The following is a 22275-nucleotide window of genomic DNA, read 5'->3' as shown; positions in this document are numbered from 1 at the left end:
GGACCCCCCTGGGCCCTGCAAACATGCCCACCATCCCCTGTCCGGCCACAGAGGCACCACGTGGGCCCGACAGGAGGGTTGGAGGGAGGAGGGAGGAGAAATGTTGGCATTGAACCCCTCCACCCCCACCACTGGCACCTGTGGGTACCCTGAAGCCCATCCAGCACCCCCATCTCCCCAAACCCATAAAACAGCCACACACACTCAAACGCGACACAACCTCACGTGGGCACACCCGCTCAGACCCAGTGCCACAAGGGATGGTGGGTGGGGAGACCCCCAAGACTCTGGGGTCCCCCAAATTCAGCACCTAGAGGCCCTCAGTAATGACTGGCCAAACCCTGGAGGGTCCTTTGCCCTGAAAATAATTGAGAGAGTTGATAATGGTCTAATCCCCCGGTGGGACACATGGGGAGACTGAGGCATCAAACAGGGAGGCAGGCAGTGACCAAGGGATCTGAGGTCAGAGCCAGCCTGCGAACCCAGGGCTCCAGCCTCTTAATCCGTGGGAGGTGTCCCAAGGGGTCCAAGCTGGAGGCTGAAGCTCAGGACGGGTGACTGGATGCCAACAACCACTAGAGCAAGTGCTTATTGAGCGCCTAGTGTATGCAGGTAGTGTACACTCAGTACATCAAATCCTCTGGCTGGTGCTGAGGGGCAGGGCCATCATAATTCTCATTTTATACATGAGAAAACTGAGGCACAGACCAGGCAAGATACGTGCTTCGACACACAGCCCGCCGGTGGCTGAGCGCATATCTGAACCGGGCTGGCTCCGGTGCCCGCATCCTCGGCTCCTCGTGGTGATCTGACGTGCTAAGTCTCTCCAGAAAAGTCTCAAGTGGGAGCTACCATGTCTTTAATACCTAGACAGCCTCAGGCCTCTACCTCTGGACAGGCTGCAGTAGCCAGTGAGGGTATTAGCACTGTTTCCTTTTTTTATTGACTTTTCATAGTAACCTTTGAATCGCCCAAAGGGATACCGGATTTCCATTCATAGGAATGCAACAATCTATCCCTCAAAATGAATTCAGTTACTACTGAGATTCTTGCTAAGAGACTCAAGGGCTGCAACATACTTACAAGGTCCCAAAAGAAATGACCTGTGTATCCAACCAAAGCGGGTGATTAAATGGCCACCCACAGTGTGGAATACTATGCAGCTATAAAAGGGACAAAGGATACCTTTGTAATAAACTACTAGGGAAGGAATAGCAAGACATAAAGTGGACAAAAAATGAGGGATAAAAAAGTGCAGCAAATGCTTCTGTTTGTGTGATGAGAAAAGTGAAAATGGGAAAAGTGTGAGTGAGTGAGTGAGTACGTGTGAGTGAGTGTGTGTGTGTGTGTGTGTGTGTGTGTGTGTGTAGGAACAACAGCTGCCTCTGGAAAGAGAAACCAGGCAGCTGGACACAGGGGGAAGGAGGCTTCATACCTTGGTAACTTTTTTAGATTTAGAACTATTTGGAGTTAAGTTGAAATTGTTATTTTTCTAAGGTTTGAATTAAAAGGTGAGCCAATTAAAGAAAAATATTGAGTAAGTAAGAGTTTGGGGTCTGAAGAGAGGCAGAGAGAGAACAAACAAGTCAAGTCTGAGCAACGCCAGGTCTCTGAGCACTGACCCACGTGGGTCCACCTAGAAAGTTCTAGCTGCTTGGAAGCGCTGAGAAGTTCAAGGAGGCCTCAGGTGCCAAGTCTGGGTGCCTACAGACCACAGTTTCTCCCATCCGTGATTCAGGCTGGGCTTTGAGTGAAATGGAGTCCCTGTCCCAGTGGCTTGCCTGGTCTCGCCTCCCTCATTCAAGGCTGTGCTTCTACTGTTGTGGCCATGTAAGGCTACACTGGCTGTTTCTCTGGGAAATCGGTAGACCCACTGTGTGCAGGCATGTGTGGCCTCATTCAACTCCTAGGTATGCTACTGAGGTGATGAGAGTTAATCTCACTGTACAGATAGGATTTTATGGATTCAGGGAGGCTAATGAGCTAGCACGAGGTCACACAGCTCAGAAATGACAGCACCAGGGTTCGAACCCGGGTCTATCTGTCCCCAACCCCACATCTTGTGGTCCTATCACTTCCAGGCCAAGTTAAACCTGATCGACATGCTTTTGCTCCACGCTGAGCCTGGGGCTGGGCTCGCCTCCCTGGGTCTGCCTGCACGGGGTGCCCTTCCTCCAGGAATGGTGACTGGGGCCATAGGGGTCCCCAGCCAAGGTCATAGGGGAAAGTCACTGTGGCTGCGTTAGGAATCTTGCTTCTGGGAAAATCCTCCTTCGGGAGCCACTGGAAGGAAGGGCTGGAGCAGGCTGCCTGTTCACGATTTGGAGCTAGGGACACACCCCGAGCCCCTTCCAATCCAGGGAACGAGATGCTCCCAGGGGAGCCTGTGCTTTCTTTCCTCCTCCCTTCTCATCTGGCAGCTTCAACCTCAGCTCGGCCAGCACCTCCCCTGGGGAGCCTTCTTGGATTACCACTGGCCGGGTCAGGACCCCCTCTGTCCCCATCGTTTGGCTCTGATCACACTGGGCTGAGATATTTGGTTATGTGCCATCTGGGACCCCACTCTTTGGGACTCTATCACCCCTCCTTTCTGTGCCTGGAGACCCTTGAGAAAATGGGGCTCTGAACCTTGATGCCTGCCTAACAACTGGGCCCAGGGAAGTTGCCCTCTCGCTCCCTGGCACCCTCTCTCTGCAGGGCAGACATCTCCGGGCAGCTCTGGGATCCCAGACATCCTGGAAGAGCTTTCTCGGCCTGCAGCATACCCCATCAGAATATTTCTTGTGGACAGGTAGATTCTCTCACTTGGACAAACCCTTCTCTCCCCTTCTTGGAAAAGAGGCCCCAGACACAAGAAAGACATACTGGGGTATGGCCAGCACAAAAGCAGTGTTCTCACACTCAGAAAGGGCAAGTGACTGGCCCCTAGTCACCCAGCTTGTGATGGGCAAGAGCTGAGATTCCAACCCAGTCTCATCTGGACCCTGCAAATAGTACACTTGATAAACAGGGTTGTGGGGAGCTCCAGTTGTGCAATCGGTTAGCATGCAGTACTTATACAAACAAGGTTGTAGGTCTTCAATGATGGAGAGCACCCTGGGTGTTCCCATTTCTTAGATGAAGAGACTGAGGTTCAGAGTGGTGATGCCAACAGCATGGAGGCTGGGAAGGGTTTGGCCTGATTTCTGTTTTTTCATTTCAAATTCTGCAGAAAAAGAATCTGGTGGCAGAGCTGGAGACTCACCCACCCGTCCCCTCCAACCCAGCCTGGGCTGGCCGCACAGCACCCTGGGAAGGTCCCAGAGGACCAGAAGCTGTTTCTAGGGCGGAAATCACTCCTCCTGATGCTGACTGGTGGACACTGGAGCTGCCTGCCTGAGCTCTCTACGGCCTGATAGCCCCCACACAGATGGCTTCCTGAGGACCTCGGCTACTCTTTGAAGCTGGCAGTGCCAATCACAGTGCCCATAAGCCCCCCGACTGACCTCCCAGGTGACAGGGTTCCTGTTAAACAGACCACCTACTCAGCTCAAGATGCCCCAGTTTTGGAGATGGAGGCCTGGGGTTGAGTCTAGGCCACTACCAGCGCCTACAGGAATACGGTAGTAACAACCACAGGGCTCTCTGCGGGAGACCCACTGAGCTAGCTCCAGTCACATGCTCAGTGCCGACACCCAGGCTCACACTCCCCCATGACTCACCTGGACCAGTGTGGTCCCCTCTGCCCTGGCTCCCCTCATCCTGTCCCCACCCCCTGCCAAGTCTGTCCTCCCTCAGCAGCCAGAGGGACCTGTGGGCACCTAAGTCAGGTCTTGTCCCAGCATCCTTCCTCTGCCCACAACACTCCAGGACTCCTACCTCCCTGGGAGCAAAAACCCAAGTCCTCCTTCAGGCCACAAGACCCTGCCTGACCTGTCCTGTCTCCTCCCTACCCCTACTTTCTGCCTCTCTCAGCTCCAGCCACAAAGGCCTACTCACTGTTCCTCCAATATGCAGGTGTGGTCCTGCCCCAGTGCCTTTGCACCAGCCGTGCCCTCTGCCTAGGACCCTTCTCCACCCCCAATACCCATGGGCTACACTCCTTAGCTCCTTCAGGTCTCTGTTCAGATGCCACTTCCTCGCTGCAAACTCCCTCAATGCCCTCCCACCCATTTAAAATGCAGCCCCCAACTACCCTCCACCTCCATCTCCCTTTTGGCTTATCTTGCTCCCAGGCACATCTACCAGCCAGCGCAGTGGGTGTCTCTCCCTCACGAGATTACCACCTCTGAAAGGGGGTGGGATATTTGTTTTGTCCCTCAGGTCTAAACCAGTGCCTGGCACACAGTAGGTGCTTATTAAAAACCCACCGAATACACGAGCGCACAGACCCACCCCGAGGTCACACATCAGAGCCAGGATTCAAACCCAGGCGAGGAGAGTCTCCCAACCCTGTGATCTCCATCCCCTCATCACAATGGCCGCTTTGCAGCCTCAGTTTTCTCATCTATAAATGAGAATGCTCTCAGCTCCATCCCACTGAGAGGTTGAATCACTAGCCCAAGGTCACACAGCAGGTTGGCAGCACAGGATTCAAACCCAGATTAACAGCAGATCCCAGTTTCTTTCTCTGCTGGCCTGACTCTTGGTGTCCCCATGGGCCTAAGTGCCTAAGTGATACCTCCTCCGGGCCCCTTGTGGTGGGACAGACCTTGGCATTGGGCCCAGGACTAACCTTCATCCTTTCCATGTTACTGCCAGAAACACAGCCGTGACCATCCCCAAACTGCACCAGCGTCTTTCTACACCTCCAGGTCTTTGCATGTACTAACACCTTTGCGAGTAATGCCTTTTCCATCAGCAAACTTCTATACACCCACAAAATCCCAGCTCCAGTGCCCTCTCTCCCAAGAAGCCTCCCCTGGCTCTGCCTGAGGTCTGATTGCTTGTGTGTCTACTAACTGGGGGCTAGTGTTTCTACCTGTGGTAAGAGAAGGTGAACTCTGTAGCTCACTCAGGAGTGATTTCAAGAAAGTCCCTGCCCACTCTGAGCCTCAGCTTCTCCTGTCAAAAAACGTGGACGGTAACGGAATGGCATGCTGGGTTCGGTGAGGCGGAGGGAGATGAAGCAGGTAAAGCCTGCAGTTAGCACCGGGCTGGGTGCAGAGCTGCTGCTGGGGAGACGGACATCGTCATCATCGTTACTATAACTGCTTCTTAATACCATCCTTGTTATTCTCCTCTAAACCTCTCAGGACCCAGTGCATAGCAAGCATTCTACTAGCCCCATTTACGGAGCACAGAGGCTTGGCTTGGCAAAGCCCCGCTGAGGAGGTGGGGACACGTGTTCACACTCGCACATGTAAAATGCAAACTCATATGCCCGTACGTACCTTCTGCGGCACAGCCTCCAACCAGCAGGACCACAAGGAGGCCCACGGGACTGACCACAGACGCCAGACCATGGCCCCAGGCAGGCGCCATGCTCAGCAGCGACCTGCAACCTCCGACCTCCGCCCTGGAGGGGGATGGCCCCCGGTCCCTCAAAGAGAAGCCTTGAGCCAAGTGTCAGACGGGGCAGTGTCTGCAGAAAGACAAAGCCAAGTGTCAGAGGGGGCGCAGAGGAATCCGGGGGCCTTCGCGGGGGAGGTGGCGGGAGGATCACAGAAGGACAGAGGAGAGTCACGGGATGAGGGGGAGAGGGTCCCAGGACCATGGAGGAGGGTCATGGAGTGATGACAGGGCAGAAAGAAAGTTCTGAGCCCCTACTTCGGACTGAATTGTGCACCCCCCAATTATTATACTGAAACCTAACGCCCAGTGTGATGGTGGTAGGAGGCAGGGCCTTTGGGAGGTGATAGGTCATGCGGTGGAGCCCTCGTGAACGGGGTTAGTGCCCTTATACAGGGACGCCAGCGAGCTCCCTGACTGCACAGCGAGAAGACGGTAGTCTGTGAACCAGGAAGTGGGTTCTCACCACACACCAAATCTGCCAGTGCCTTGATCTTGGACTTTTGGCCTCCAAAACCGTGAGATATGTGTGTTGTTTATAAGCCTACAGGCTAGCGCATTCTGTCATGTCAGCCCCAACGGACCGAGATGGCCTCCACCGCTGCTGAGTCCTGATCCCAGCTAAGCCAGACCTCAGCCCTTGGCCAAGCTCCTGACCCCGGATGGAGCCCCACACCAGGACTGAGCATCAGCTCTAGAAATTGCTCTGAACATCCAATTTCTCGTCCCTCGCAGGCTGAGCGTCCCACAGGATGCAGCTCCAGCTAACACTGCCGACTGTCCCTTTGACCAGGACCCATTTGGCCACCAGACAGATCTTCCTCCAAAGCATACCTGCTGGCCCCTGCCCTGCTCTAACACCTCCCGTGGCTCCCATCACCCCCAGAGGAAGCCACTCCTGCTGATCTCGCCCCCTCCTCTCGTGGGAGGTGCAGCCATGCAGCCCCAGCTCAGCCCCACCTCCAAGCCTTTGACCCTGCTGTGCTCTTGGCTGGGAATGCTGTTCCCCCTACTACCGCGTGACCCATCTCAGCTCCACTGTCACTTCCTGTGGAAGCCCTCCCTGCCCCTCGAAGGTCAGCCCCCACCCCCATTCTACATCCCACGGCCTCACAAATGCCTATGCCCATCCGCGGCATTTACCCCAGTTTGCAAGTCAAGTGCGAATGTTAATTACTAAGCGTCTGTTTCTCCCATGAGAATCTGAACTCCTCCAGTGCAGAAGGGTCCCCCTCAAGGGCCAAACCCTGGGATGGTCACCTCCTCAGTGCCCACGTTGGCTGGAGCCAGGGCACAAGGCTAGGGAGGGGCTGAAGGATGAGGCCCTCGTGGCCGGGTCAGTCCTACACCCACCCCAGGCCATGCCTCGGGCGGGTCCACACCATGGCCACAGGGATGGGCCCACATAATGAGGGGGGCAGCCCCTGTGATTCTGGCTCCCAAAATACCCAGCTGCGGTCACCTCGCCCAGCCCAAGTGGCCCCAGGGGAAGGCTGGGCTGGCAGTGGCAGGGTCATGGCCCAGGGTGGAGTCGGGGGAGGGGGGAGCCGAGATGAGGAGGGTGGGGACAGGGGTGCTCAACAGACACACAGTCAGACTGTAGACAGACAAGACAGAGAAGGATGCTTGCACATAGTCAGGCCACAGTCAGACTACAGACAGACAGGGAGACCAGACACAGGAAAAGATACATTTGTACAGTCAGGTAACACAGATGGGTCCACACGCATAGTTAGGCCAATAAAACTTACACACAGACCATGAATGAGGACAGGTGCAAAATCGGACAGACACAGGGTCACAATGGGGCAGATGACACATGCACCCAGCCAGACCACAAGCGCAGTCAGATCAGACACACACTGGTAGACATGAAGACCACAGCCACACAGCCAGATTAGATACACACAGGGCCACGGTCAGGCAGGCAATACACATTCACGGTTGGGGTGCAGGCAAACATGAATATGGAGGCAGATCAGAGCTCCCCGGGGCACAGCCGGTAAAAACACAGCCCACAGACTCCGCTGCGTGTACGCAGCGGGGCCACGGAGACAGGCTACGCAGTCAGCAGACCACACTTGCGCCCAATCAGACGACACACACAGACACGCAAAGTCAGGTCCCCCTCGTCCACGTGGATGGGCCCAGACGGGCACGCGCACAGTCAGACCACAGATGCGCACTGGGACACAACTGGTCGGGGACACACAGATGGGGGCTCTGAAGCCTCGAGCCAGCCCCTTTCCCTGTGCCCCCACTAAGGGCCCTTTAAGAGCAAAAAAGTGGCCGACGGGGAAGGAGAAGGCCCTAGCTGGGGAAACAGCCCAGGGCCAGCTGAGGGTAGAGTGATCCCAGCAGCCGGCCCTGCCCACAGAGGCACATCAGCTTGACCACACCTGGGGAGGGGGGCTTTGGCACAGACCACTTGGATCAGCGGGCCAGCCCCTCAGAGAGCCTCTGGGGAAACCGAGGCAGCAGCGCAATGCAGAGGGGCTCAAACCAGGGCGGCCAGGGCCTCCCAGGATGGGGGGGAACCTTCCTGCTCCAGCCGCAGTCTCCTCACCTACAATACCAGCTGGCATGGGCAGGGGTCACCTGCACAAAGGGCCCTGGCCACGATACCGCCCCTGCTCCCCCCGCACCATGAGAGCCAGGGCCGCAGCCTTCTAAACAGAGAGGCCCCTAATTATCCCCCGGCTCCCGCAGCCGGAGCTCGCTGGGCCCACGCCTTCTCAATGTCTGGACAGAACGGGTCCGATCCAGGCACAAGCGGGGCCCGACCACGAGCTCTGACTCCCCAGAAAACACCATCCAGCCTGCTGGGTGGGGGAAGACACAGCCCTGGGGGCTTCAAGGCCTGGATGACAGAGCAGGAATGGGGTGGGAGGTAAGAGACAGACTCAGGGAGGAGAGGTTCAGACAGAATATAAATGGTTAAAAAGTTCCAGGGTCCCTTAGGCCCTCACCCTCCCTGGGGGGACTTCGCAGGGTGGGCCCTGCCAAGCCCGTCATCCCCTCGTCTTCTCTGGCTTCCTGCAAGACCCGGTGTGGGGTCTTCTGCAGGTGGTTGGGGGACAACGTAAGTAAATCCTTCCATCTCTGCCTTCAAAATTTATCTCAAATCTGTCCAATTATTACCTCTTCTGCCCCTAACTGGTCAGGTGCCACCATTGCTCACCTTGACCCATGCAGTCATCTCCTGCTAAGCCCCTCCCAGTCTGTCCTCCCCTCAAAGCCAGAGGGCCCCTGTGAGTACCTGAGCCAGGTCCCATCCCTCCTCCTTTGGGGGTAAAAGCCCAAGTCCCCCACACCGTCCACGAGACCCTGCACTGCCTATCTCCATCCCCTCCCTGGCCCCACCTCCTCCCTCTCCCCCCCTTGCTCATTCTGCTCCAGCCACAGGGATCTCCTGGCTGTCCCTCCAACAGACCAGACACAGTCCTGCCCCAGGGCCTTTGCACCTGCTGTGCCCTGTGCCTGGACGTCTCTGCCTCCAGATTTCATGTTAACATTATTACTGGCTGAGAATTGGGGAGGAGGGGCATCTCCACAGAAGAAACAGCATGAGGAAAGACAAGAAGCAGTACCTAGGGGTCCTAGGAGGGAGATGGGGAAAGATTAGGGCAGAACGGTGGATATGCACTGAGCTCACAGGGCAAGGAGCCCTAGGCTGCCCTGAGCAGGGAGGGACGTGGCCAGGTTGGCCCTAGGCCAAGCCTCCTCCCTGGCCCTCTTGCCGAAAAGCAGCCTGGGCCACCAGCCCCACCACTGCTGAGAAGGGGAAACTGATGGAGGTGCGTTGGGACCACATAATGCAGCAACCCCCAAGTTCTTGGGGGATGGCATGGCCATTAAGGGAATAGCCACCCTTGGGAGTCACAGGAAACAACCCGGGTGGTAAATGAGGCTGGGCTGGGGATAGGGAGGAGGGAAGGGAGTAGCCTCCGATCCTGGAACCCAGGGCCCAGGGCAGGTCCCTGCCCACCCCTGTGCCAGGCACTGAGCTGTCCACCATCTGCTCCCAGCCACCAGCCAGACGTGGGTGCCTGTCTTGCACAGATGAAGAAACTGAGGCTCAAGGAGGAGTGGGGACTTGGTTCCAGGGCCCACATTTAACCCACAACTATGTCCTTCCTTGACCACTGTGTGATCTCAGGAAAGTGGATGACCCTCTCTGGGCCCCATGCAGCCTGCTGGATGGCCTCTGGGGACTCCCAGGCCTCACTTGCAGGGGGCGGGTGGGCTCCCATTCCAGCCAGGCGCCAGGGAGCAAGTCACGAGATCTTGGAGCCAGCCCTGTGTACCCACGCGGAGCAGGGAGCATAAAAGGGTGATTATGACCCAGGACTGCGCAGCAAATAGGCTGTGTCACCCGCACGAAGCCAGGTCTCCTGGGGCCTGGGGACTCCCTGCTGCCTCTCCCTTCCATGCCTCGGGGTCTGGTCCATCCTGGGGGCCTAGGGGCTCATCTGTGCAACCCTGACCCTCAGGGACTTCCCAGGGCCAGAGGCCAGGGGAAGGGAAGGCCAGTGACAATGACAATGGAGCTTACGGAAAAGCCCTCCAGTGATGCACAACCTCTGTGCCCTCACATCCACCCTCCACACCTCTCCAGCCCACCACCTCCCTTCTGGGCCCATGGACTTCCCTGCTGCCTGGAGCCCCTTTCCCAGGCCTCAGAGCCCCTGGAGGGCAGGACCTGGGCCTCCCTGTAGCCTCCCTGGGCTGCTGGGTCCCCAGAGTGTGAAGCAGCGTCCAAGCTCCAGTCCTCATGAGCTCCAAGAGGCTCTGAACAAGCCCCTCTCCCTCTTGCGGCCTCCATGACCCCCCACCAGGAAATGGGCTCAGGGTGGGGCCGGGTGGGGCTGCCCCCACCCTCCTTCCCAGAACTGGCTAGGACCAGAGATTAGGGACCCGCCTTTAAGTGACTATCAATTGGTATTGAGTGCTGTCCCCAAAGGTCCCCACGGCCACGAGTGGATGGGCAGGGCAGCTGGGAAGCCAGGCCCAGCCCGGGAGGAAGAAATTGGTAATGTCAGGTGGGTGCCCCCCATGTGCTGAGCCCTCTTAAATACTACCCATGCTTCCTTCTGTTTGACAGATGAGGAAACAGGCTCAGAGAGGGGCAGGGGTACATCGACGGTCACACGGGGGAAGGGGATGGGCTAAGATTTGAGGTCAGAGACCAGCACTCAACCAAGCCCAGAGCCCACGCTCTCTGGGTGCCCAGGCTGCCAGGTTCACCCCTGCCAGCGTGTCCTCCACACTGGCTTCATCGGGAAGCCTGAAACACCAAGAGCTATGTGCGCCCCTGCCCTGCTCACACCCCCAGGGTCCCCCAGGGCTCCCCAGCGCCTCTGCTCAGTCTCCTGGGCCTGCCCTGCTGCCTCTTCCCACAAGTCACCCCATTTCTCAGAATGCACAGGTCTGCCTCGAGCCTCTAGGTCTTTCTTAACACACATCCCTCCTACCAGGGGGCCCACCATACTTCAAGCCACAGCCACAGATCTCCCACCCAAGACAGCTTTGACTCCCTCTGGACTCTTCCTCCGACCCAAGGACCCCTCCTGTGCCCAGCCCTGACCCCCTTCCCTGGATTCCATCAGTGTCTATTAAAATTTAGTCTGCTAATCTCAGCCTCCAAAACTGCCAACTCCATGGTGTTGCACCCCGAGCTCCTTGCTTGTCCCCTTGGTGCCCCTACTCACTGCCTCCTGGCTCCCAGAGGGACATTTGTGCATACTGTTCCTTTCACTCAGCACACCTTTCCTCATGCTCCATCAAACCTCAGCCTTCACACTCACCCTCAGGTCTCAGCTGAGTGGTCACCTCCTCTAGGAAGCCCTCTGGATACCCCAGGCTGGATCAAGGCCCCAGCATCAGTGTCTCCCAACACAACTCTGCTCCTGTCACAGACCTCTCATTCTCCAGAACGAGAGCCTTCCCCTCATCCCGGGAATGTGCATTGATTAGACACCTACTTCACGCCTGGCCCCACCTGGCACATTGCCCGTATTGTTCCTGTGGTCACATCCATTTCAAAGGGGGAAACTGATGCCAGCAGAGGCCAACCCGGGCGTGGCCCCAGCCACAACCTCCATCTGCTCTCGGTGGGGGCAGGGGTGGGAGTCAGCTCAAGATTCAGGGGATGGAGGTAAGGCTCAAGGAAGGGCAGGCAGGGCTTGGCTCCCCGCCCCGCAGCCCAGGAGATACAGGAAGCCCCTCTGGGGTCGCCCAGGGCTGAGTAGGAACCCTGGGAAGCAAGACTCTCCGGGCAATAATGGGGGGTACAGAGGCATGAAGCTTAGGGACGGGTGGGAATGGGAAGCCAGAAGGTGGAAGGTGACATGTTTGTCCCGACCCCATTTTATTAAAGCCCCAAGGCCCAGCATTAACCTGGGGTCCAGAAGCCTGAGGGGCACAGAAGTAAACAGAGCGAGGAAAACTTGCTGTGAGTTTTGCAGAGCGCCTGAGAGCAGGGACCCCAGCCACTTACCCCTCCTCACCCAACCCCCATAGTCCTGCCACCTCCTCTGTGGAGCGGGTCCCCAGCGGAAGGATGCCAAAGCCCCCTATCAGAAGCCCGCTATCAGCGCACCCCTGGGCTGGCAGCGAAGGCTGCCCCCGCCCAGCTCCGCCCCCAGGAGGTGGGGGAGGAGGTCGGGCTGGGGGCCAGGAGGGGGAGGGGTCCCCACGGAGCATAACGGTCTGGAGTTTTCCAAAGTACAAGCAACCGACCTGAATGGGGTTGGAGGAGGCGCCAGGCAGGGACAGGCTCGAGCCGTCCCTGGAGGGCAGCTGGGCCTGGCCGCGCGGGGCGGGGGTATGCGGGGAACGCAGGGGTCCCCCCTCCCGGGAGCCTGAAAGGGGGCAAGGAGAGGGACAAAGCCCAGCGCAGACTGGGTCTTGGGGTGGAAGGGGGTCCTGACGCACTCACCCAGCGGCTCAGAGATCGGGGCCCGGGCCCCGCGCTGCCTCGGCCGGGCCGCTGCAGCGGGTCCCTGGGTCCGCCCCGAGCGCGGCGCGCGGCGCGGACTCGCAGAGGCCGAGGCCCAGGGAGCTCGGCCTGGGGGCGGGGGCGGGGGCGGGGGCGGGGCAGGGGCGGGGCAGCCAGGGGGCGGGCCCGGGGAAGGGGCTCGGGAGCCGGCCGCAGGCGGGGCCTAGCCGGAAGTGGGGCTGGGGGGGGACCAGTGGGAAGCCAGATCAGCAGGCGTTGGAAGTCTACATGGATGGGGGTCCTATGCTGGGGAGGCCTCCAAGTTGGAGCACTGTGTCCCCCTCAACGTGCACATGCATGAGGGGGCGCCCTGAGGAGAGCAGTCCAAGACCCTCCCTTTGGAAGCCTGATGCCAGAGGAAGCCCCTACCCGGCTCCCCCTTCCTCTCCAGGCGCTGATCGTGCCCATGGCAACGGATGAAGGGGCTGGATGCTGGACAAGGCGGCAGAGGGCTCCCCAAACACACCCAAATACAGGAGGTCGGAGAAGGGGCAGAAGATCCCCTCCCAGTCTGGGTTGGATGGCAGAGGCCGCGCCCCCTACACACAAACCCGGAGGGTGGGGGAGGGGCACGGGCACAAAGAGGTTTCCCTCCTGCTGAGAGTCCAGTCTTGGGGATGGTGAACGGGGACATCATGGCAGAGGCCCCCACCCTAGCCACAACCCTGAGGGGGCGGAGAGCGCAGGACCAGATTGGAAACAGATGGGGCCACCGTGCCAGGCCTGAGACACCCGATCCGGAAGGGGGGGAAGGGAGAGAGGGGAGAAGGAGGGGCGGCCCCACCCAGGCAGCCAATCCCAGCCGGCGCTGCTGCCCCTGTGCGGGTTTGAAAACTCCAAGGGAGAGGCCGGGACGCAGAGGCCCAGCGGGTCCTGGGAGCTCAGGGATGCGGTCACGGAGGGGTAGGGACTCTGATGGAGGCATCCGAGGGTGGGGAGGATGGGGCGGGGGGGGGCGGCTCCCCCACTTGAGCCCATCCCTGGCGGACTGGGATCAGTTCCGCCATTAGTGCTCAGGACAGCTCCCATATATTCCGAGCGCTGTGATGGGTCACAGCACCCTACTATCACCCCCATTTTCCAAAGGGGTTGAGGAGGAATTGAGAGAAATTACCAAGGTCAGGGAAAGCCGGGATTCGAATCAAAGTTTGGGTCCAGCAGCCAAGTGCCCTTACCCACGATGCTACAGGAGACCTGGAGCTGGAAAATGACAAATCACTACAAATTTAAAGCCCAGGGGGAAACAGCAGTGCTGGAGACAGACAGGCCCCAGCCTCTAGAAGTTCACTGCCCAATGGGACAAAGAACCTGGGCTCTGATGGGGGCATACAGGCAGCTGTGGGAGCCCACCTGTGGACTGATACGGACAAGGACAACTCACTTCCCGGGGTGGCCCCTTCAGGCCCTGCGACGGCGCCTTGGCAGGTCCAACACCGCCCCCCATCTCTCCCCAGCACCCAATGCACCCCCTCCCCGGGGCACCTGTGCCTCAGTACCCCCTCTTTGCAAAACAGAGCATGTAATCCCACCTCCCCTGGTACTGGGGAGGTCTGCGCTGGAGTCCTCAAAGCACCAGGCACACAGTAAGCGCTCTGTGAGTATCTGCAGACTCTCCACCTGCCCCTTCTCCATGGAGCACAGTCTGTGTTGCTAAACAGGAGACTCTGACATCTCCCCTCCCCCACACAGCCCTAACCCTGGGAGGCACACATTTGGTGCCTCTTGGAGGTGGGACACCTACCTGGCACCCCAGCACCACGTGGGAAGCACACAGGAGGTGCTCTGTGTCCACATGGGGCAGAATTGAGCAGCAGAACACTGCCCCCCGCATGTCTCGGCACACAGTGCGCCCTCAGAAAACACCTGCAGGGCCACAGTAGGTGCTCTGCTTGCATCTGAGGGCTGATGGCCCGAGAAAAGGGCTCACGTGGACCTGGAGTTGAAGCTAGGCACATCCCACGTGACCTCAAGCAAGAATCTGCACCTTTCTGGGCCTCAGTTTCCCCATGTGAAATACAAAGCGGGCCCACGACTGGCACTCAATGAGTCCGTGTTGGCAGGACGCCCAGGGCTGTGTGGTCTGGGGCAGAAATGCCTGTCTCTGGGTTGCCCCAGACCCAGGGAATGGTGGCTAAGGACCCACCACTCCCTCCCAGACCAACCCTGCCCTGTCTGGGTCTCTTGCCCATGTCTCCCCAGAGATGACCTCTTGCTTCCAGGCAATGGAGGTGACCAGAGTGGGCTGGGAACACAGCCACCCCCATGGCAGAGATCGGGGAGGTCTGGAGCAGGAGCAGGAGCAGGAGCAAGGCCTGAGTCTGACCTCCCCGAGCAGGGCAGCCCGGCCTGCTCAATGCCCCGAACACCCCTATCACGGCCTTGATCACGACATATGCTAACTGTCTAGTCATGGGTCTGCCTGTCCCACCAGACTGTGACCTCAGATGGTAGGGAAAGGTCTGTCTCTCTCGATCACAGCACATCCCCTGTGCGGGGTCCCCAGCACCCAGCATGGGGCAGGCATGGAACACAGTAGGTTGTCAGCAAATGTTTACATAACAGCCAGAACGGTACTCACTCAGGAGAGCCCTCTCCAATTTTATCCTCCCCAGGAGGCCACACTGCAGTGCCCTTGTCACCAAGCAGGCATCTTCACCCGCCTTTTTTTTAAACAAAGGTTTCTTAGCACCTACTATGTGCCAGTCCTGGTTTGAGGCACTAGAGACATAGCGGTGACTAAGATGGACAAAGACCCCTACCCTCCTGATCCTGACGCCCCAGTAAGGGCAATGGATGAGTAACGCAAGGAAGAAAATGCACCACGGGGCAGCGGGTACTAAGCGCCATGAAGATGAGCAAAGTGGGCGGGGGGGGCCCATGGGGTGGTATTAAGCAGGGGGATGGTCAGGGAGTGGAGACGTGACATTTGAGCTGAGACAGAAAGGAATTGTGGATGTTTGGGAGGGGTGACCCAGGCAGTGGGCACAGCATGTGCAAAGGCCCTGGGGCAGGACTCTACCTGGCATGGTGGAGGGACAGCAAAGAGGCCTGTGTGTCTGGACCAGAGTGAATAAAGGGGAGAGAAGATGAGGGGAGGGCAGGAAGGGGATGGGGCATGTCATGCAGGGCCTTGTGGGCTGCAGGCTTTTACCCCTAGGGAAGTGGGACCCTGGAGGGCTGTGGGCAGAGGAGGGGAGGACCTGACTCCGGTGCTCACAGGAGCTCTCTAGATCCTGCAGGAAGGAGGGTGGGTGGGAGTGGGAGGACCAGGGAAGAGGTGGCTACATTGATTCAGGTAAGCAATGAGGGGACTGAATCAGGGAGGCAGAGAAGCGGGCAGAAGTGGGAACATTCTGGATAGATTACAAAGGCAGAGCCAAGGGAATTTTCTAAAGGACTGGTTGTGGGGCACAATTAAAGGGGGGGACTCAGGATGAGCACCTTGAGCACTCTGGCCTGAGCACCCTGAAGGTTAGAGCTGCCACCTCCAGGAAGCCCTCCCTGAATGCTCTGCCCACCCAGTGTCCCTGACGGCTGACCCTGGGAGCCCCCGAATGCTCGGTTGATATGTCCTCTGTATACACCCAGGAGGCAGCTGCCCTTGGGATGGAGCATGGGGCCTAGATCACGTCAGCTCCTGCAGCTGGGACATTTGGGGGTAATTTTTTTTTCAAAATAACTTTTCTTCTAATTATAAAATAGGCGCGTGCAGCAGAAAATTAGGGAAAATCAGCATAAAGAAGAAAATAAAAATTGCCCGCAATCCACTCATCTCCTGGAGAGAAACTGTTACCCTGTGGTCATTTTCATTCATTCTTTCCACACTTACTGAGCACCTACTGTGTGACAGACCACTGGGGATACAGCGGTGGGATGACAAGCCCCCCGCCCTCAGGGGGCTCACAGATAAGCGGGAGGGACAGGCAACCACAGAGAAATAAACACTGTCAATAACAGAAGGCCAGGAGGCACCGAGAGGCACCCGAAAGGAAAGAGATGCACCGTAAGGCTCTAGAAGCCTGAAGGGGTCTGAGGGGACCTCTCAGAAGACGGGGATGAAGTGAGCCAATCAGATGGACAAACTCCTACAGGGAACAGAGTTTCAGGCAGGAGGAACAGCAAGTACAAAGGCCCTGAGGCCAACTGTTTTCTTCCAGTCTTTCTCCAACGTGTGTAAGTGGGTACTTTTTAAAAACAGGGATCATGATGATGAGACCATTTGCCAGTGTCCAGCTCAGTTTAACAGGTTCCCACTTGACGGCCCAGTATAAATAAACAAGAGAGAGACATCCTCTGACGAAGCTGTGACCTATGCTTCCAAGCAAAGAGTGATTCTGGGGGGATGGTCGCAAGCCTTTGAAAGTGGCACCCTCAGGCAAAAACGCCCCTGGGCAGCCCTGGGTAGGACCCTCACTCTAGTCCCTCCTCCGACCTTCCTCATAGTTGGGGCCAAACTTCCTAAAAGTTTCATTTAGGGGCAACCACCAAACTCCACACTCAGCTTCGAGAGCAAGAGAGAAACTGGTTGGGCAGCTTCCTCCTTTCTAGGGCTCCAGAGCTCCCAGGCCTGGGTTGCCCAATGGACCCTTCCCCACCCAGCTCAGCACTCGTGCCCTGGGGCAGCGAGCATGTGCCGACCAGCCAGGAGCCCGCCTCGCCCACACTCACATCACAGCCCTGGCGCCGTGTCTGCCTGCCAGCCACACCGCAGCGGGCACACTGCCCACCACAGGCACACACCAGCTCCTCGTTTGCCTTTTTCTCCTTCCAGGTCCCCCAGCTGCCATCCTCTCCTTCTGGACGAATGCAGGATGCTTTCAGGTACAGCTGGATCCAGCAAACCTGCGCTTCCCTCTGTCCTCCCCTTTTCAGCTAATGGCAGTTCCATTCTCCCAGAGGCTCAGGCTACAACCTGGTGGCTGGCCCTGACTCCTCTTCTTCCCTCACCCAACCATGAGAATCTGGAAATACTCTCAAGTTTCCATCCTAAATTTCTCCTGCATGTGTTCATCTCTCCCCATATACCTTTCCCACCCTGTCTAGCCCCTACTATTGTCCACTTGGGCCAGTACAGACACCTCTACCCTGGTCCCTCAGCTCCCACCTTTATTCCCAGTGATCTGTTCTCCCCACAGTAGCCTGTGAGCACCTGAGTCAGCACCCACCCCTCTGCAGCTCACAGCCCTCCAAGACCCCCACCTCCCTCCAGTAAAAGTGCAAGTCCTCCCTGCTGCCCGGAAGGCCCTGCAAGATATGCCCCCATCCCCTCCCTGCCCTCCCCTCCTCCCTCTCTCCCCCTCCCTCATTTGGCTCCAGACACACAGGCCTCCTAGCTGTTCCTCCAACTCCCCAGGCACGGCCCTGCCCCAGGGCCTCTGCACATGCTGGTTCCCCATTGTTTGGAACACCCTTCCCCCATATTTTCAGGGCTGTTTCCTTCTCGCCCTTCAGGTCTCCCTCGAACCTTGCCTTCTCGGAGAAGCCCTGGCTGGCCAGCCCTGCCCAGGGCCTCCATCAGCCTTATCACAAGTCTTCTCAGTTTTTCTTTTTTCTGTTTTGGCACTGATTTTCATCTGAAATCATCTTCTCTATTTCTCATTTACTGTCCAGATCTGTGCTATTCAATATGAGAACCACTAGCCACACGTGACTAAGTTAAAATTAAATAAAATTCAACCAAATTCAAAATTCACTTCCTCAGTCACACCGGCTATGTTTCCAGTGTGGCTCATGGCCACAGTATTGGCACAGACCTAGCATATTTCTAACAGTGCAGAAAGTCCTGTGGACAGCTCTGCCGGAGACTGCAGGAGCCAGGTTGGTTTTGCTGCGTCCTAGGGCCTGGTGTCCATACAGGAGGTACTCAGTAAATGCTTTCTAAATGAATGAATGAGCAAAAAAAGGCTAAGAGGCTTTGCGAAGTCTGGAGGGGCTGATTTGCAGGACAGGGCAGAGGTCGGCAGGCACCATCTGCAGCCACAAGTCCACACAGCTGGGATCTGAACTTGGGTCTACCTGGCCTCCATCCCAGGCACCCTCTGGGGGCTGTTGCTCCAGCCTCAAAGGCAGAAATTTGTAAAAAGCTGCCCTGACCACAGCCAAACTCTGCCCAGCAGCCCGGCGTCAACGTGCTGACTCAGCCAGAGAGGCAGAGGGCAGAAGGGGCTGTGCCCAGCCAGGCAAGGTCCTCCAAGCTGGGCCCCCACCGAGCCCCTCAACTCCCACCTTGAGCCAGCTGTGGCTGCTTTCATGGGCTTGGCCGCATCCTCTCCGTAAGATGCATCTGCACTCGCCACGTCCCCACTGGGGAAGAGTGTGGCATTCCCCCCAAATGCTTCCCTCCCTGTTTCCGACTTCTGCCACATCCCAATAACCCTCATTAAATCTTTCATTCAACTGGCTCACACAGTTCTCTTAAACTAATTTACTTTAGAAACTCTCTAATGCACAGCTCTAACTGCCGAGCCTTGAAAGTCACCAGAAAAATTATTACAATGAAACTATGTACTGAGTTCTTCCATTTTCCCTGGATACTGTTGCTAAAGCCAGCAGCTGGATGGGATTTGGTTATAAAGAGATGGGCGGGTACTGGTGTAGAAGATCACCCTGCACCCGAGTGAGACTTTCTCCTTGACCTGTTACAGAAACTGAGGCACAGGCCAGAGAGGTCCCTGAGGCAGTGCTTTGTGTAGCTCTTGACTGACTTCCTTCGTGAGGGTGGGACCCAGCCTTGGTCACTGCTGAAACCTCACTTATTCTGCACTAAGTGCTCTCTGGAGTTCTGGGGACACAGTAGGAACCAGGGCAGGCAGCCTCTCAGGGCTTCTTTTCTAGAGAGGGACAGTGACAGGTGAAGGCAGCCATGCAAAGGTGGGGATGAAGAGGGAATTCTGGGTAGAAGACACAGCATGTGCAAAGGTCCTGAGGTAGGAGCAAACACACTAAGTTCTAGGGAATGAGAGGGAGATGGGGATTAGAGGGGCAGGGAGGGGTATGTCATCTGAGGATGGGACATACTGAGGCACGAACAGTTATCACACTTCTGTGACCATTCTCCTTTCACACACACATGCCTGCATTTATAGAGTACCTGCTGTATACCAGACTCCAGGCTGAGCCCTGGGGACACAGGATGACCCAGGCAGCCCTGGCCCAGCATCAGGGAGTTCACAGGCTGCAGGGGAAGCAGACAGGGGCTCTGGTAGTTAAAGACCAGAGCTGTGATGGGGGATACCTCTGGCACAGGGGTGCAGCAGGCTTCTGGGAGGAGGTGATATCTAAGATGTGAAAAAAGAGGGGAAACTAGGGGAGGAAACCGAAGTGGTGCTGGACCAAATGAAAGAAGTGGGAATGGGAATCCTGGGCCAAGTCCCATTCCAAAGTGAGAAGACTGAAGGGCCAGCGGGCTGCTCAGGGGGATGGGATGGCAGAGCCAGGGTTCCTGCTTGGCCCGGACCTGCTGTGTGAGCTCAGACGCAGCCACAACCTCTCTGGGCTACTCCCCAAGCTCTCAAGTCCTGGGTAAGCTGGGAGAAAATGACATCTTAGGAAAGGGGCTTGGACCTAGACCCCACCCCACATCCCCCAAGACCCAGGAACACTCACTAAGGGCTCCTGGTGGTCACCCGGTCCTGGGATTTGTGGCATCTTGAGCCTAGCCCACCTGTGACTTCGCAGTCTACAGGTAGGCTGGGGCTGGCTGCCACGTGGAGGCAGAAGGATGAACCACTGGCTCCCAAATGCATGAGTTATTGTGATTATTAATTATTTCCTGGCTGCAGCCCCCAGCAAGCAGCTCTCACTGGGAGCCATCATGGGGGGAGGGGCACAGGTTTCATTGAAGACAGTGGCTCAGGCTCAGCGGTTGTCCCAGGAGGCCTCACCACAGGGCCTTTGCATCTCTGTCCCTCTGCTGGGCACACTCTGCCCCACTGAAACCCGCCTGGCTCCCTCCCTCACCACCTCTCTCCAAATGTCACCTTTGCAGCAAGGTCTTCTGGGACACCCTATTTAAAATTTTGCCTCCCACTCTGGGCACTCTCTGCTTCCTTTCTCTGACTTCTATTCCCCCTAGAGCAACATGCCACTCCCTGACATTTCATGTGGTTCTGTCCCCCCTCCCTGTGCTTTGTTTATTTTCCACCTCTCTAACTGGAGTGCTAGCTACAAGAGGGCAGGGGATTTGTTCTTTCAAATTCTCCCTGATTGGAACAGGGAACAGCTGGCACACAGCAGATGCAAACATTCATGGGAAAAGTCCCTCTTGTCTGCCCCCAGAAGCAATGTCTGTGGCGGGCTGGTGTCAGTTTTCTACATCTCTTTCCCTAGCAGTTACAGACCAAAGTTAACACTAGAATATGGAGGAGAAACGGAGTGATTTTTCTTCCGTCCAATTGTATCCTCTTTGTTTGTATCACTTCCCAATGTGTGTTCTTTCACATGACATGGTATCGACTGAGCCACACAACCCTAGGCTCTTTTCACCTGCTGCGTATAATCTTCCACTACAGGGCTGTGCCCAGTTATTAGAATCCCCTACTGATGGACACCTAGGTTGGCTCCATTTTTTCCCCTCAGTCTCACCCAACACCTGTGAATCTCTGAGTCCATGCTTCCCACACCTCAATGCCAAGACGTAGGCAGCTGGAATTTCTGCACCGTCCCTTTGAGCCTGCTAACATCACCTGTAGGAAATTATCTGAAAGACACATTCCTGAGAAATGACACGTGCAGACAGTCCTCACAGCAAAAGACTTGATGCAATCTAAGTGCCCAAAAATAAGGGGCGGGTTAAATGTATAAGGGGGCAAGGGATCAAATAAAGCCACAAAAGATTAAGATCTCAGTATTATGAGACTAGCATCACAGCTGTGAAAAGGCAAGACAGATTTATAATTATGAAATCACTTTTAAGACACTACATTTTTAAGTGGGGAGGGGAAAAAAATCAACCGAGGTACAGAACAGTTTTTAAAAGATGCTTTCATTTGGTTACACAAAGGAATACAAATCTACCCGCCTACTGAACGTTCACCGAAGATGTCTAGATAACTGCGCACCCAAAACAGTGGCCGTGAGCCACTTCTGGCTATTCACATTTAAATGGAATAAAATTTACAACTTGAGCCCTCATTTCCACCAGCCACATTTCTGATGCTCACACTGATGACAGCACACGCAGTTAGAGGCTACTTTATTAGGAAGCTTAGGTAGAGAATATTTCTAACACCGCACAAAAGTTCTGCTGGACAGCGCCGACACAGAGCAGGGGCCGGCAAACTACAGCCCATGGGTCAAACCTGGCCCACTGGCTGTTTGTGTAAATAACGCTTCATTGGCCACGGCCATTCATTCACGTCTTGTCTCTGGCTGCTTTCAAGCTACAAAGGCGACACTAAGTGGTATTGACAGAGACTGCGGTACAGTGGGGCTAAAAAGATTTACTATCTGGCCCTTCACAGAAAAAGTTGACCAACCCCTGTCCTAGCAGGCTGGTGGCTGCTTCTGGGGAAAAAGAGGCGAAGGGGCCTGAGGATTCCAGGGGAGGGGTGGTGAAGAGACTCTCCATGGTGTATTCTTCAATACATCCTCAACTGTGCCCCACATGTACGCCTTATCTGGCCAGAAAAATTCGAATAAAAGACGTTGCAAAGTGGCAATGCTAATTTATTCTCCTGCTGGAGATGCCCAGAGGGCCTGGTCCCCCTCCCATCACCAATCTGGAGATCCCCAAGCTTTAGAAATTTTTGCCAAGCAGATAGTCAAGAAAAAGACCTTGTTGTGTT

The 22275-nt window shown here is 56.5% G+C and overlaps 1 protein-coding gene across 12 annotated transcripts in view; it reads right to left on the bottom strand.

Moving 5' to 3' along the window:
• PTPRS (protein tyrosine phosphatase receptor type S) overlaps window positions 1-22275 on the bottom strand; it is a 96149-nt gene that overhangs the window by 53703 nt on the left and 20171 nt on the right. For 8 of the 12 annotated variants that reach the window (XM_072947890.1, XM_072947894.1, XM_072947893.1 and 5 more), the window contains exons 1-2: window positions 12431-12570; window positions 5373-5563 (exon numbers count right to left, since the gene is read on the bottom strand). In XM_072947890.1, the coding sequence (XP_072803991.1) occupies window positions 5373-5463 (91 nt within the window). In that variant the 5' untranslated portion in view covers window positions 5464-5563; window positions 12431-12570. Of the gene's footprint in view, window positions 1-5372; window positions 5564-12430; window positions 12571-22275 lie in introns of those variants that run through there. The other 4 variants (XM_072947891.1, XM_072947895.1, XM_072947897.1 and 1 more) reach the window with 1 other exon arrangement.

Source organism: Vicugna pacos, chromosome 22 (assembly GCF_048564905.1).
Source record: "Vicugna pacos chromosome 22, VicPac4, whole genome shotgun sequence".
NCBI lineage: Eukaryota > Metazoa > Chordata > Mammalia > Artiodactyla > Camelidae > Vicugna > Vicugna pacos.
This window is presented reverse-complemented; position numbering and strand designations above follow the sequence as displayed.